The 17,015-nt window shown below is 39.3% G+C and overlaps 2 protein-coding genes across 2 annotated transcripts; one reads left to right on the top strand and one right to left on the bottom strand.

The window, feature by feature from the left end:
• Positions 1-3,946: 3,946 nt before the first annotated feature.
• Positions 3,947-9,866, top strand: pdzk1 (PDZ domain containing 1). Its single transcript, XM_044365933.1, has 8 exons — positions 3,947-4,052; positions 5,450-5,659; positions 5,790-6,003; positions 6,787-7,119; positions 7,210-7,406; positions 7,491-7,715; positions 7,799-8,122; positions 9,268-9,866. Exons 2-8 carry the CDS (start codon positions 5,453-5,455, stop codon positions 9,319-9,321), a joined length of 1,554 nt encoding a protein of 517 aa, XP_044221868.1. The 5' UTR covers positions 3,947-4,052; positions 5,450-5,452; the 3' UTR covers positions 9,322-9,866.
• si:ch73-390b10.2 (Golgi pH regulator) lies at positions 9,861-16,761 on the bottom strand. The gene is made up of 14 exons (XM_044365940.1): positions 16,498-16,761; positions 15,012-15,071; positions 14,363-14,466; positions 14,170-14,276; positions 13,947-14,048; positions 13,621-13,741; positions 13,375-13,455; positions 13,190-13,299; positions 12,989-13,077; positions 11,507-11,599; positions 11,242-11,337; positions 10,840-10,929; positions 10,657-10,722; positions 9,861-10,558 (listed from the first exon to the last, which is right to left on the bottom strand). Exons 1-14 carry the CDS (start codon positions 16,537-16,539, stop codon positions 10,352-10,354), a joined length of 1,368 nt encoding a protein of 455 aa, XP_044221875.1. The 5' UTR covers positions 16,540-16,761; the 3' UTR covers positions 9,861-10,351.
• Between the last annotated feature and the right edge of the window lie 254 nt (positions 16,762-17,015).

A 17,015-nucleotide genomic window follows, 5' to 3' on the forward strand; every position in this document is an offset into this window, starting at 1 on the left:
AAGGTGACTTGATACAATTCCTCATCATATCTTGCTCATGATCATCATCATAATTACCATCTTTAGGCTATCAACCCTCCTCCTGAAGACACTAACTGAAACCTATTATGAAATGTAAAGGATCTTCCACATACTGGTTCTGTGTCTTCCCGTACCTTCCATCCTCCAGCTGGGATTGTAAAATTGATATCTGTGGTCACTTAACTTATTTGCTCACTCAGCAACATTCATGGATGGATGATGTGGGACCCTCTGTGTGAGCTATAGAGCAACAGCATGCTGCAAGAGCAGAGAAACTATTGTTCCCATCCATTTCCTACCAACGGTCAGGCTTGTTTCCTTTTAACCACGACCACAATCATTCCCTAACTAGTAGTTTCAGTTGCCTAAAGTTAACCAGACCTGCAGGTGGCAGATAAGAAGACAATATAGGCCTGTATATAGATACAAATATATGTAATTTAACAGTCATATGCATTGTGAAAGACATTGACGAACAATCTCAGAAAATGCTCATATGGGTCATTTTGGAAAGCACTAAGGCCTTGTTTTGTTATTTAAATTAAAGGACTTAGTGGTGCTACTGTATAGGAAAGCTTCAGGAGGAGAATTATCCCTGTCTGATTGAGTAATTGTTTTATTTTCATTAACTATAATTGCTTGTTATACACATTTTGTTATACTTATGTACTTCCAGTACTGTGGCCATGAGGACATTAACAGTAGTAAGCTCTGACTACAACTACCACTGCCAGTATAATTACAGTTTCAGTGCCTCGACCTCGCTGTGCTCCTGTGTTGTCCGAAGACACATCAGCACTGATGGATGTCAGTGTGCTTCATTGTTTTGCGAAAGAGCAAACATGCATAGAATACCTGTATAATAGTAATAGTATAAATATTTGCAATGAAGATCAGGAAAAATACCAGTAAGTTCATCGAGGTGCTTCATGTTCTGTGTGTTCTGGTTGTGATTTGATTATTTCAGTGGAGCCACATTTTCAGACATTTATCCACAGATCATTCTGACTATATTTTTATTATCATTTATTCTATTTTGTCTTAGAAATGTTTAATATGCTTCATAATGACAGGATATTTCTACTGGTCCTATTATTGTCCTAATTAGAAAAATCCTTTTATAAAGTAAGCATCAAACTTTATATTAAAGTTTTAAAATATCAAGATAATATGTTTTATTCACGTTGGACAGTGGCACTATATACTGCTTGTATAGAGCTGGAGGTGTGCCATGGACGTAATATATTCCTGGAATGGGCCTGCCCTGGACAGGTTTCATGCTTGTTTGTACAGTACAAAGCAACAGAGACACTGTTTGTTAGGTTGAAATGTCGCTGTTTTCTGAGGCGTGTTATTGCCGTGGAGAGCTGGGACCATCCGCTTGGCCTCTGAACGCTCAAATGACTCTTAGAGAAAAACAGGGGCCATTATTTCTTACGGCCTACCTCTAATCTTTCTCCTGGTCTAATGAGCTGGCTCTGGCAGGTCATGTGTAGAGCCACTTAACCCAGATAAACAAGCCATGTGAGGATGCCAATCAAGACGAAGAGAGAGACTAGCGCTCCCTGTTGAGATCAGTAATCACAAAATGGCATGACATGTTGATTACTGATGCTCCACTGCTGATGAAGGCATGTTGGAGATAATTACTGATGGTGTGGCACTTTACAGCTCACATCTGTATCTTCTGCTGCTATGGTATATGCATACTTTTCTGCCGTTATGATAAACACCACTAAGATTATGTTTCAGATCAAATAAACAACTGGAGGTTTCATCATTCTAGGCAGTCAGCATCACGGAAATACATTCAGCTACGTTTTTTTTCTGGCAAACACAAAGTGATGACTGAAGGCAATGGATAGTGAACGCATCAGTGCTAAGCCAAGCTGAAGAGGATTTCTGTCTCCTTCCACTCACTTCATCTCCCCTCTGCTTGTGGCTCCTGGACCTGGGATCGATTGGTCAAACATTGCTCCAGACCAGTGGTGAGTGTGTGTGTGTGTGTGTGTGTGTGTGAGTGTGTGTATAAGCAGTGAGACTGACGCCCCCAAACCTGCACAAATTTTTCCATTTGCTATTGTTGTTCCTAATTTGCAGCACAGTCCTGCACCCTTATGTTTTTCTCCTAAGTGCTATGTGAAAACAGACTTACAGTAAAGTGCTGAAAAAGGCCAAAAAGAGTGGGAAAAAAGAATGATCATCTCCAACATGTCAACTTTTCAGGAATTAAGAAAAACAGCTTGATGGCAATGCACTATTCACATGAAGAGCTTTGAGAGTTTTAGAAAGTTTGTGGTTACAGATTGATTTCAACCTGTGAAGGAGCTTGTGATTCATCAACTGATCCCCAAAATTGGAGATATGAGGATAATGCCTAACCAATATTACGACACATTACTCAGTAATGTCAGACTCCACCAACAACAGAACATGCTGCTTACTTTACACGTTAGTACATCAATAATTAACACTCTGAAAGGTTCAGAGGTTCAGAATGAGTAATTTATGTTTGATACCAAAGTACAATACAGCCCTTTATTTATTTATTTATTGTAATCATGTGCAATTTTAAATACAGGACTTCCACTTGTAATAGAGCAATTTTACATTGTGATATACATGCTTTCACTTATGTAAGAGGTGAGCACTTCCACACTCTGTCAAGATAGATATTTTCCAACCCTGGCTGCACTGTGTGAGACTGTCCAGTGATCATCTTCAGAACAACAGTAGATGGCAGCATCATGTTTGACAACGCACCAATTGAGCTCCAGCAGACTGACCTCTTTTAGGGTCAAAACCATTGTTATCAAATGATTGCTGATGATTGAGTGTACCACACTATCACTGGATCAATTAATGGTTTTCTCCTAACTGGTAATTACAGTCTCCATGGAGGCGGTTTGAAACTAAAGATAACTGAATTCAGAGCAGAATTATTAACCATGGTCACTCTACAAAAATCTCTTGTTGTAGACATCAGCATCTCTGAGCACAGTAATGAATCAACCTTTACTGTTTGCAGATTTGTTTTGCTTGGCCTTGCTTGAGTTTTCGTCACCTTTGTCCCATACCAAGGACAGCAGTATCATAATAAGCCTTTTATAACCAAGGGACTCTCCCATAGTTACAGACAACAGCAGTCATAAACCTGGTAGACTAAACTACACATAAACTAACTCTGCAATTTGTAAACTTTACAGATGATGTTGTAAAAAATAAAATTTGTCCATTAAGTAGCAGGTTTTTCAAGCAGACTTCCATGCAGAGTAAAAACCACAGTTTTTTTTTAAATCTGTTTTTATTCCTTTTGTTGTTGTTATGGTTGTTGTATGTGTATTAATTGTTTATATCTTGCTGCAAATACTGTAATAAAGATCTAATGAGGTAGTGAGCTGAAACATACAGTATAAAGCAATACAATTCAATTGCATTAGAAACTACAGCATCCAAAATAATAAACTATAAACAGGCAACTTAATTTAAACAGGTGCCAAATATTCCCAAGGTGTGTACATTTAAAAACATCTCAACAAAATGGTTAAGACAGTTTTTTTCACCATCAACACCCACTTTTTCCTCTTTATAGAGAGCTTTAAGTAAATTTTCTTTCCATAAATAATCAAAATGTTGAATACTAATGTGATTTATGCAAATGAGTATGCACAATATGTATTTCCCTTGATGTAGTTTTGACTGTATTGTGGATGTACTGTAATGATTCCTGACATTGCTGATTGCCACCTGCGTCATGTACCTTTGACCACCCAACAGATCACTGCTTCATCTTCTCTTCAGAGGACAGACCGCACATGTTCTCTTGAGTCATTCTTAACACGAGCCATAGTTAAATAACTCAGCCTTTAGGCTCACCTTTGGCCTGTCAAAGTCCCCTCAGAGACAGGGAGAGGGCGAGGGGGAAGGGGGAGGGAGTGAGGAGGAGAAGGACAGGTTGAAGATACAAGATATATCAGCTAAGCAGTGACAGGTGAGCTCTTTGGACCAGGACACCAAGCAGAGACGAGCTGGTGAGTTTGATTTCAATGATTTCATATGATATGATTATATATCATATAGAGCCTGTCCAAATGAAAGAAATGTCCAGCATTGCATACAGCAACGGTTGGGGTCAGAACCTCCACAAGATGTTACAAGATGAACCTGAAGGAGAGGAATTTTTTACAGACCTTCTTCTAATGTTTGCCATTTTCGAAAATTTCTCAATAGTTTTAAGTATGTTTACATTATCTCAAGTGTATTGTAATTTTGATACTGGATCTACTAACCTCTTAATCTCTGCAGTACCCACTGTTGGGGACATGTACAAATTCACATTTGTGAGTGCAGTTCAAACCCTCCAAAGAACTTTACTTTTCGGCAGTATTACAAGATACCTTGTTTTTTTTAACCTCGAGTTGCAAAATATTCAACGTTTGATAAAATAGCATGAACTGTTCTCTTGTAAAAGATAGAACGTCATTATACACACATCACATGAGAACGCAAAGCTGTTGGAATACAGCATCAATGAAAAACTAATGACTGCACACTCACTCCTAAACATAAATTCCTTTAAGTGTTTGGATCTTATTCAGATGTTTGCTGGGTCATTTTGACCAGTCTATGTTAATAAACTTGTGGTAACTCTTTTACATCACTGACTAAAAATTTTGTCAGTAAAAAGTACTGTTGCAGCGGTGAAACATTTGTCATGATGAACATCTTACATATAACATTACAAACAGAATTTTTCTAAATTTTTAAAGGTCGAAGTGGATTACAATATTTTCTGCCTTTGCTGTTACTCCCTTTTCGTACGTACACATCAGCGCACATAAACACACCTGTCCTTACACACACCTCCTTAACAGTCTATAAGACGTTTACAGAGACATTCAAAGTTCAGGATGTCGTTTAAAGTCAAGTCGTCACCACGTTCAGTTGTGCCTTGCTATTAACCATTAACTGGAGAGCTGACAGGGAAGATTAACTTGGCATCTGAAGCTATCAGCACTTCTATGACTTATTCAGGTTCAGGGTTATTTGCTATTAAATGAATGTTTGTGCTGGAGGGTGACAGTGGTGACAGGAAAAAGGAGGGGGGTTATAAATAAATAAATAAATTCAGTAGCTGCAGCCATCCTTTACTGGAGCATTACATGAACATAATGAAAAACATAGCACTTATTTCTTTCACTTGTGCCATGGTCAAGACTTCTAGGACTCTAGGGTTTTTTTCTATGTACTGTATGTCTGTGTTGATATGAATTTGACAACTTTTAGAGGTAAATGTAATGACTATAAACAGCAAATTGTGTTCCCTACAGTCAAAAATGCCAAAGGATTCATCGCATTTCTTAAAGGACATTAGAAGATAAAACTTGTGATTGTGTGTGCACATTATTTACCCTCTCCTCCATGACAGGACATGGCTGGGTACAAGCCCAAGGTGATTTCTCTAACCAAGAGGCCGGGTCAGACATATGGCTTCTACTTGAGGGTGGAGCATGGAGAGGATGGTCACCTGATCCGCTGCCTGGAAATGGGAGGTCCAGCTGAACTGGCTGGCATGAAAGATGGAGACCGCATCCTACGAGTTAATGGAGCATTCGTTGATGGACTGTCCCATTCAGAGGTAAGCAGGATGTGGACTTATTGCAGTGCATTCATCAAATCAATAATAACTCTTAAGACTGATGGTATTATGCTGTGACCTGCATCTTTCTTGTAACCCTTCAGCAACTGTATGTGTTCCCCTGGGATAGGTGGTGGACCTGGTGAGAAACAGCGGGGCAACCGTCGCCTTCCACATCTTGGATGAAGCTTCCTACAAGCAAGCGAAATCAGAGGGAGTAAACCTGTCTGACCCTCACAACACACCAGTTGCCAATGGTGTGGCCAAACAGACACCAAAACCCAAACTCTGCTACTTGGTCAAGTCCACGTCAGGCTACGGGTTTTCTGTTCGCTCGGTCAAAGGTGAGCTAAGGAGGCAGGGCAGGGGAATCCCAATTTGGGAAAACATAAAAAAGTAAACCTTTAAAAACATATTACTACATTGCTGGATTACCCTAGATTTGCTGTCCTTGAAGCACTAAATTGTTTTGGTATCACTTTCTGACAAGACACCCTTCAAAGGGGTTTAAAGGTTGTAACTAATGGCTTTATTAATGGTTTATAAAGCAGTTATAAGCTATCAAAAAGAAGTTAGTTCTTAAATTCATCAGGAAGACTCCTCCAATGGACTGTTTGTCCTCTGATCTTGTGGAAAACAGCTATGGTAACACTTAATTCTACAGGTCTTTAATTTTATACAAATTCCCTGGAGTTTGTCAGGGAAAATAAAATGTTACCACAGCTGCTTATTACCAACTTATTGACATTTACAGCAGTAGATTTGATGGATCATTGTGAGAACCCATTATTAATAATGTTAACATTTATAACTATAGACATGGCTAATTCGAAAGTGAGAAGCACAACAACAATCCATGTATTTTGGTTCAGTTGCTCTTCAGCGTTTTTACAGAAGGTCAGAGGTCAAACGGTCCATTGACTGTCCATTGTCATTCTGGAAGACATACACCAGCCAAAGGAATTTTTCACACCCTGCCAAACGAAAAGTTGTTCCTATTAATGGCTTGTAACTGATTTATAAATAGTTATTATTTTTAGCAGTCTGATGATGAGAACTGTCTCTGTAATCTCAGCTCATACATTTTTGCTATGTTTATTCAGTATCTTCTGTAACATTCTCTTTAGGTGAGCAGGGTTTGTTCATGACAGACGTGCTATCAGGAAATGTGGCGGATAGGGCAGGGGTCAAAGAAAATGACCGTCTGGTGGAAGTCAACGGGGTGAACGTGGAGTACTACACACATGAACAAGTGGTGGACAGGATCAGGCTGGCAGGCAGTAGCATCATGTTCCTATTGGTTGACAAGGAAACAGACAGGTACTACCAGAACAAGCGTATCAAGATAGAAGCCTCATTAGCTACAGTCAGTCATCTCCCTCACGAGCCATGCATCATTGACATGACCAAAGGATCTAATGGGTATGGTTTCCTGCTCAGAGAGGAGCCAACCCAAACAGGCAAGTTAATCAATTAACTGCTATATTCACTAACATTAAACTGCAGAGATGAGGCTGTGTTTTGACAGTATACTCATTGATGCCATGCAGGACATCTCATCAAGGACATAGACAGAGGCAGTCCAGCAGCAAGAGCAGGTCTGAAGGACAGAGACAGGTTGGTGGCTGTGGACGGTGAGGAAGTGGACAGCTACAGCCATGAGCAGGTGGTGGAGAGAATCAGGCAGAGTGGCAACAAGTGCTGCCTCCTAGTGGTGGACAAAGACACGGACATAATGTATAAGAAGGTGAGGCAGGGTGCCACAGTCAAACTTTAGTTGCTTCAGTGTAGAGCGCAAACAATCTATAATGTTATGTTGTGTCCCACACAGGGGAGAGTGTCTCCTATGCTTTTCTGGGAGGAGAGGAAGGACTCCTTCTTTCCGCCTAGTTACACAGAGGCTCTCAATTTACCTGTTCCTGTCCGACCACTTGCACCTGTTCAGGAGAGAGAAGAGGAGCTCAAGCCTAAACTGTGTAAGATGGAGAAGACTGCAGCTGGCTATGGCTTTCACCTAAACGGCATCCAGGGTGTGTATGGTCAGTACATCAAAGAGGTAAGACTTGCAAGAACATCTGCTTTATAACCATTACCATTTTAAATCAACCTGTTAAAGATCTTGGATGCACTTTGTCTCAGGTGGTGAAGGGTGGAGCGGCTGACAGGGCAGGTCTGGAGGACGACGACATTGTGGTGGAAGTGAACGGTGTGAATGTGGAGCAGAGCAGCCATGAAGAGGCAGTGGCTATGATTCGCAACAGCGGCAACTCTCTGGAGATGCTGGTGGCTAAAAAGTGTGTCTACGACCAACTTAAAGCTAAAGGAGTGGCTATCACACGCCTGCTCCTCGGGGAAGCATCCTATGTTCAAGTCCACTCTGCAGACATTCCAGAGGCCTGTAAGGAGGAGAAACATGAGAGACCAGGAAGACCAGAAACTCCCACTGAACCAGCGAGAGAGAGGGTAAGCAGAGCTTTTGAAAATGTCCACAGTTTTGGACATGCTAGTGGATGGTAATGTTGGTCTGTCAAACCTCTGTCTAGACTGAAATATCTCAATAACTATTGCCATTAAATTTTGTCATGAATGTATTATAGGAACTGGATACTGGACTCATATGGCGCCTAGTCACTCAAATGAAAATTGCTCACTGGCACATGAGCCAACAGCGTTTTCTAGCTTCTCAATTTGCTCATGCGTTGTGTGGACCACTGCACATGTGCAGTAAGTTTCTCCTGCTGGCCCTGCCCACGAGTTTGCTTTTCTAGGCTTGTGTAAAGTTTTATATTTATGAATTTATAAATATAAGACCTTCATGGATAAAAAATGATTAAAAATACAAGGAGTAATACTTGACCTAATTTGCAGTTTGAGGTGTCCTGTCAAGTTTTACAGATGAAAATGCTTTTTGGGCCACAGGATTTTTTTTCGCTGCAATACCGTGAGTGATGACTAGGGAAAACTGGCAGCAAGGCTGAGTGGTGGCACCGTATCCAGCTTTCTTAATACATCCATTCATTTTGTACACACATTCATGGTCTCCAGAGGATGAATCCTAATGAATTTGGTTATCCTCTACCTTTTCCTCTAGTGTGGTACTAGAGGAAAGTTGATGAAGTTGACATGTGTAGTTTTGGGTGAAATATCTCAACTATTGGATGGATTGCCATGAAATTTGGTACAGACATCCATGCCACCCTAAGGATGAATTGTAATAACTTTGGTGGCTTAACTTTTCATGTAGTGTCATCATCACTCATCATAGTGCCAATTAGCAAATGTTAGCATACTAATACACTAAACTAAGATGGTGAATATGTTTAACACTTTATTCCTGCGGAACATCAGCATGCTAGCATTGTCATTGTTCGCATGCTGACATTAGCATTTAGCCCAAAGTACCACTGTGCCAAAGTACAGCCTCACAGAACCGCTAGCATCGCTGTAGACTCTTGTTTACAGATGGCCACGTACTTGCTGCATCTTCACTAAGTGCAAGAATCAAGACATGTCTCATGTCAATCCCCCTTTATCGCCTAAACAAAAAACCAATATCATTAAATGTTCTGTGGCTAATATAATTGTGATTTTATTTTCTCTCTTCTCAGACCTCATCTGTGTCATCATCTTCATCTCAGGACACCATCGATGAGAGACTTTGAGAAGCCCACTTTATGGACACGTTTCCTGAACTAGCCTTTCTCAAACCAATGTTGATCCATCATTCTATTTTTTTAAGAATCAGCTTTATGGGCTTTACACATCCAAATAAGATCACAGAATAGACAAAGGAGAGAACAGAGCAACGACTATAATTCACCTTTAAAACGTCTAGCATCTTTCAATCAGAAGAATAGTTTCATCCACTGTATGAGCACTGAGAACAAAAACATGTTCCTTAATACTTTTGTCTTCCTTTGACGCCAACAATAGATTGTTGATGAACCTGAACAATGAACAGTGATGTCTTTCTCATACCTGAGATTACCAATGTTACTAAGATTAAAACTACAGCCCCAAGAACTAAGACCAACACTAATAATGTTGCCAGTAAATACAGTGGCCTTTTATGGGGTTTCTCTTTATTAACACTGCTGCATTTATTTTATTTAAATTGAACTCTGCTTTGTTGTTCCCAATTTCTGAAATAAATGTAAATTAATGACACATTCCATGAACAGAAATAAATGAACACATACCATCTGAATTATGTTTTTACTGTATAGATATTTGTTTATGTTCCCAATTGAATGAAAATACATCATTTCTTTATATTGTAGAGTCCATATACACCTCAGTGGGAGTGAAGCAGGGATGTGCCGTGAACAGTACAGCTCCAGTGTGTTCAGACAGACTAAAAGAAAAGCACAATTTGGCGAAAAGACTGAAAATTTTAAAGCAAAGAAAACAAAGTGTTTGCATTTTGCAAAGAACATTCAAATTTCTAATATCAACATTTCTTCTGTAAACACTTAAATTCAATATAGTCCACTTTCAAAGCTGTTGCCTGATGTGCTCTAATAGATTCCCATCACTTGCATCCAACAATCAGCCATTCCTGATTCAGGAAGAGGCAGTGCAGATAATTATATCCTTTATTTTAAAAATGAGATACCTGGATATCCCTTAATTACAGATTACAAGTCCCACTGTGAGTAAGAAGTCATGTCCAGGTGGGAAAAGAGTAGAGGATCAGAGGGCCATGTGTTTCTCTGGTGACTGCTTGTGTGCAAGATAGAGGAAGAGGATGCTTGACAGGGCGCTGACCAGGAAGATGACATCAAACCAGCGGTGGTAGAAGTTGAACTGCAGCTCTCCCAGCACCTCTGACACAATGGAGCGATATTCCAGCGGCATACTCATTCGCATCAGCAGTACCGATGACACAAAATACATCCCCTAATATAGTGAAACACAGACAGAGAAATTTCTCATTCAACTATTGTGCTTAGGCTGTACTCTGTGTAATAGGACAAACATAAAGCAAACACACTCACCATAATCTGAGCGAGGACAAGCACGATAACATTGGAAGACTTGCTGCTCGATATCGCGTAGAAGAACTAAAAATGAAGAAGCATCAAATCTTTGGTTAAAAGACATACCATTAAAAAAACCCCTCAGATTTATTTACCTCAGAAACTGTAGCCATTTCAACATGTTTCATGCCACAGTTTTACCTTCGTGAGGGTGATGAGTAGGCCTCGTATGGACGTAACGATTATTATTCCCACCAAGATGAAGGAGATGTGTTGGGACCAAAACTTTACCTGACACAGAGGGAAAGAAAAAAAAAAGAAAGGTCAAGCAAAGTAAGGAAGAAGAAAATTAGAGTAGGGAAAAACGATGACAGCTTTCAATCTGTATTAATCTTTTATTCATTTAAATTCAAATGAGCTGTGAAGACTCAATCAAATATATGTCTATGTGTAAAAAGATTAAAAGTGACCATGACCAGGTTCACTGCAGAAAAAGCAGACAGAAAGATGACAACGGGCAGCTGTATGACATGTGACTCTATTTCTGCAGGTTTGTATGTGTGGGTGTATAGCAAGAGAGAGGGAAAGAAAATAAGGTCTTACATCAAACTGGATGCCCAAGTAGTTCACTGTAATTTCGATCCCCCTCGTCACTGGATCCGTCTTTCCAACCCGATCAAACACAATGTTTATAGTGGCCTATGACAGACAGAATGAGACTTAAAATGAGGCAAAGTCCTTTTTAATCTAAGACAATTAACAACAAAACAAAATGTGATTATGTAACTGAAGAAGCGCCATAGCACTACAGTATTTATGAGTGTTAGAAAAAGACACAATGCCAGAATATGACTGTGAATGTTCTCACCATGAAGATTTTCCAAACACAATAGATGGAAAAGAAGTAGCCGAGGAAGTTGAAGTATTTCCCCTGGAATGTCTTTGAGTACTCAATTCGCTCCTAAAGAAAAAGCAGTGTTTCAAGTGTTAGATAAGAAATAGATAATCATTTATCGTAAATAGGCAAACGGGTAATCAAAATGGGTGTGTGGGAGTGTGTATAGATAAATGTGTGTTTATGTGTGTATCTGTAATAGCAGTCAGAGGCACACTGTAGGCTAGTGGTTTTCAGTGTCAGAGTCCTCCTGGTTTTAATTTAAACCATTAAATCAGGTACTGATATAAATGTCACGGTTGGCTGCAATAGACTATGTAACCTGTGATAACCAAGAGTAGATCTGCTATTAAAAGTTTAGATACACTTCCTGAGATGGATGTGTATTATTTTACAGATATCTGAGTTTAGGTGTACTACTTATCATTTATTACAGTGATGTGAGATGAGTCATTCTTGATAACAAACTCACACAGACCTTTAGCACTAGCACTGAACTCTGCTTACTCAGCACCAAATGGAAGACAGAGTGGCTGACAAGGAAAACTGAACATTTGGCTCTAAAAATCCAAACACTTGTCTCTGGTAATTCTCAAGAAATCTCCTATGGGATGATAAAGTTGCTCTGTGTCTTCTGGGTGTGAACGTTTGAACTGTTTGTTATGATTTCAGCAATATATTTTATAAACCCAAGTATCTTACTGCAGCAGAAAGACATCACTCTGCTCTTGGTTACCTTAGTCAGACAGAAAGTAATTATGGGTCTGCATGTAACGAACCCTATAATGTGTGCTCTTAGGTACCTTTAATCTTTTGACTGGCTAAGGATTCCATCAGCAGCACTCGCCCACCCCTTTTGCCCACTTCAATAATCAACTGAGGGGGAAGGAAGAACTACACAAAAAGAGGCTAAACACAAACAAGCACCCACCCCTGTGCCCAGGTTAACAGGTAATAAAGCTGCAAACTGATAACATTCAGCTATTGATTGAGGATTTGCTTTGGGAGACAGACCTTTGTTGACTGATTCTTAAGAGGGATGGGTGGTCCTTGGTAGTCACCCCAGATTACACTTCCTATGAGCCTTCACATGAATCATGAAAAAATCTGAACCATAAACTGTACAGATAAAGACACAAAGAGCAATGAAAGAATGCCATTTGGATTTAGAAGGTAAAGCCAAATGTGCAGTTACAATAGGGACAACTTAACTAGCCAGAAGGTCAGTGTTGAAAACCTGCCTTTCACTCATTTCTTCAAAAAGAAAATCCTAAGCAGTCAATATAATAAACTAGTTTTTCAACTTGCAGGAATCTTGTGATAGGTGCAAGCAGCCACATTTTCCACATTTGAAAAAGTTTGTTTTTAATCCATTTTGTGTTTCCTCCTTAGTTCAGTGGAACACGGTACGCTTGTGTGTGTGTGTGTGTGTGCAAGTGTATCCACATGTGTTACCTTAGTGGCTTGCAGGTCCACAGTCTCAAGAAAGAGTTGTCGACTCAGCTCCTCTAAAGCATCGACCTCCTGCTGGATCAGAGAGAGGTCTGGACGGAAGAAGTCAAGGCTGACATCTACTACAAATACCGCAGATTATTTGTTCAAAGTTATCTGGTAACAGCTTTTTGCCATCCGTTTAAATATTAGTCTAAAGGATACTTTCGCTGCCTGTTTGTGTGGAGGTAACACTCTTGATCATGCCCCAGAATCCTGTCTGTTTGTTCTGGTCTTCCCCACGTTGGTACATCTGCCTCCGTGTCATTGCAATTCTACACATAAAATACAAGCACATTGTCATTTCACAATAATTTGTTTTAGTAATTTATTATTTTTAATTAACTCACCGTTTCTTCTTGCTGACAATCATGTCCATAGTTTGGAGCAGCCGTCTCTCCAAAGCCAGGATGTCACTTTCTGTTACATTTCTGTGAACACAACAAACTAGAAAGCATGAAGATAATGGCAGCATGTGGCTGAGTGCTGCCATGTAAACAGAGATACACCTGAGTATAGGAATTACTAATGCATTAGCGGGCTGTGTGATTCAGCTTCTAAAGGTTATTTCAGAGAAAACCCACAGCCGAGCTTACCTGAGAAAATAAGACATATACGTGTAGGGACAGTTGACAGCACCAAAGCCAGACAGCAGAGCCATGAGAGTGACTCCGATCACACCAACACGACTGATTAGCTGCTCAATGGACAGGATGCCTGAAGAAAAGACAACAACAGACTGAAAAAAGCAAACAAAAAAGCATCATTTGGTTTTTTTGCTTGCTTTTCAGCACTCTTTGCAAATAAAGGACCCTGGCATTATGAGAAACAAAACACCCATAATGCACAAATGTTTCAAATATTCAATGCAGATCGGCATAAAGTTGCCTAGTGCCAAGTGAGGAGAAGGTTGCACACTCACCGTGTTTTGGACTGAGGATAGGAAATGGGTCCCCCAACTTCCAGAAGAAATACATGAAGGTAAACCACACCATACAGGCAAAAAGGAGCCTCTGTCTCTGCACTGCACACACACATAGGAAACAGCTTTGTGAAATACTGTGTGAAATACCATCTGTCAAACAGCATCAGCTATTTTAGTAACAGTGTCTTATTTTTCAGTAGTCAAAACTGGCTGTACTTACGCAGGCGTATATTGCTGACAACAAAGTAACCAATGTAGAAAGGCACCACGAAGATGAGAACTAGCAGAATCACATACAAATTCAGCTTCCAGTGGAAATACCTGGAACTGTGGCAAAGACATGGAGGTTAAAAGTCTTCATCAGCAATAAGCAGAAATGAAACACAGTTATATTGCACAGAAAATGTACTTACCTACTACTTAAGGCACCCAGAATCTCAAAGATGATGAGCTCAAACATGGTACATGAAAAAGCGAAGGTGACCGAGAAAACCACCTGAACAACGTACTGACGCACCTGTCAACAAATACAAAAACAGACCTTCACCACAGAGTACATCCAGTGATTGATATACAGTAGGCCTACAGCTCAACTAATGATGATAAGATGAATGTGCACTTAGCCATGTAATTTAGTATTAATTATGGGGAAAATATTAATTTCTTTGAAGAAATCTCAATTTAAAGTCAAGTAAATATCAATTATTTGTTCATTATTGAAAACTTTCTCCATATATGTTCATTTGTATTCTTAACTGTAATACATTTTCCCATTTACACACATTTTGCTAAACTAATGTGCACTGATTAAAAGACTCTCCAGGACACCCTAGCAATTAATTGCAACTGTACCATCCAATCACTGCCAATATTTTCCCTCTAATTAGTACTAAATTACATCATTCTTTCCAGGAAATCTCTTGGAAATTATTAGGAAATTATGGACCAGTGAAATAAAGTGTCATGTTTTTCTTACTGGAATTATCACTGTGTCTGAGTGAGTAGTCAACACACTCATGCTAGTGGTTATTTGTAAATGAATGCCTTGTAATAACACTTTACCTCATAGTCTTTGAAAAGTTGCCGCATAAAGAATAACCATCCAAATCCAAAGAACAGCACCTGTGTTGGATTAAATGGAAGTAATTTGGAGTAGGGAAAGAAGGGGAAGATTACATTGTTACATTTTGCAATTAAGAAATGTTCATCACAAATAAATATGTTTTTCCTGTCTTGGTTTCATCAAGCTAACAAGTGCTTAAACAGGTTTGAGTCAAGACTTTGAGGGGTTTTTGTGCGCATGTGTGTTTGTTTCATTAAACACATGATAACATGAATTTCCCAATACTGATATCACTTTTTTGAACCTCTTCAGGCAGTTCTCTTTGCCAACAATCAAATTGGCAAAACAGTTAATTTCACATCCAGAATGCACTAACGCAACCAAAACACTAAATACATGTCTCAGCTTCAGCTCATCCTTTCATAACTAACAAAATGTATCTCCCAAAAAAGTATTTTGGGACTCAAAACACAATGTCCTAAAAGACACTAACAACAGGTAGAACTACAGTATCACTAGTCTTTTGAGAATCTTTGATTTTTCATAAACCAACATCACATTACAAAACAAGGATGCACCTCTGAAATCAGAAATGCTTCAATATAGTGAACAGTATTATTGCCAGTTTTGCATATAGTAAATCCAAAGTGCACAAGATGAAACTAAAGAATAAGTAAGGACAAATAAGTGTACATACACCATGTATAGGATAGCTATTATTACACAGATATACAGTAATATACAGCAATGCCAATCAACCCTGTCTTTTGACACAATTACAGTCAAGTTTAAAGTCCCTCTCCACTCAAAAGTTTGTTTTTCTTCTTGCTCCTACAGTTGAAAGGTAAAGCTTCGCTGTGCAGAATGATGTATGTGCAGAGTTTCACACTAAAAGAATGTTTTCACATTCATTTGCTGAAAGTGGAAAGTTTCTCTGAGCTCAGTGAAAATCCAGTTTTAAGTGGTGGGCCTACGAGCATGATTTATGACATCACAACTAGTTAGGAAGCCAATTATGGTCCAATATTCAACTTACACAAGTGTGATGTAGAAACTTGAAGCTTCCAGTGCACGAACACTGAGAATGGACTTTACAGTGAGGTAGGAGACATCTTGTGTCCAGCAGTTAACTTTTGAAGTGAAAAATATTAGCATATTTATAGATTCTGGATTTTTGATGAGAGAGAAGAAGGAGATGCTATTTTAAAGACTTTTGAGTAGTTTGTATGATGGTATGTAAATCTGAGAAACACTGAATCTTACACAGTGTTGCTGGTGGATGAAAAGTTACCCAGAGCTAAGTCCATAAAGACTTTTCCAACCCTTTGCATTTAGCTAGAAGTCATGTAAAAAACGCACCACAGTTAACTAAACAGCTAGCTAGATACCATTTAAAATAACGCTACTTAACAACACGCTCTGGATATTCTTGTTCAGAGGAAGAAATAACGTTACAGTTTGTCAAAATGTACCAACTCAACAAACCTGTGAGGTGAACATGATGACTGAGTCCACCAGAAACGACATGATGTTGTCTATTAAACAGCCTTTAGTCCGCCAAAATGTAAATGTGCAGTTGTATCAGGGTGAGGGGCAGTTTCAGATCATGCTGACATAAAAAAACAACCAGTCTTGAACACAAAAACCTTTGTTATCCTGATAATTGGCTCATTTTTGAAGCGTTTGTCGCTCAGCTGTCAAGTTTCAACGGCAGACTACGGAGGTATACGTCATCAAGATGAGTCCGACAAAAACACTTCCGCCGCAGGACTGTGACGTTTACAAAAAAAACTCTGAACAGTAATTCAATAACTTCACATATTTCTTGATACTTTTAAAGGTTTAAAAGATATTTGTAATTAATAACAAATCATGAACTTCGGTACTTCGTTGAACTCTGTGAGGATTTGGGGTTGAGGGATTGCTGTAATTATCATGTTTATCTGCAGAGGGAGACAAAACAACACAAGGTCAAGTTGCCTCTGCTACTACTCACTAACAAC

This window comes from Thunnus albacares, chromosome 11, assembly GCF_914725855.1.
Source record: "Thunnus albacares chromosome 11, fThuAlb1.1, whole genome shotgun sequence".
Classification (NCBI taxonomy): domain Eukaryota; kingdom Metazoa; phylum Chordata; class Actinopteri; order Scombriformes; family Scombridae; genus Thunnus; species Thunnus albacares.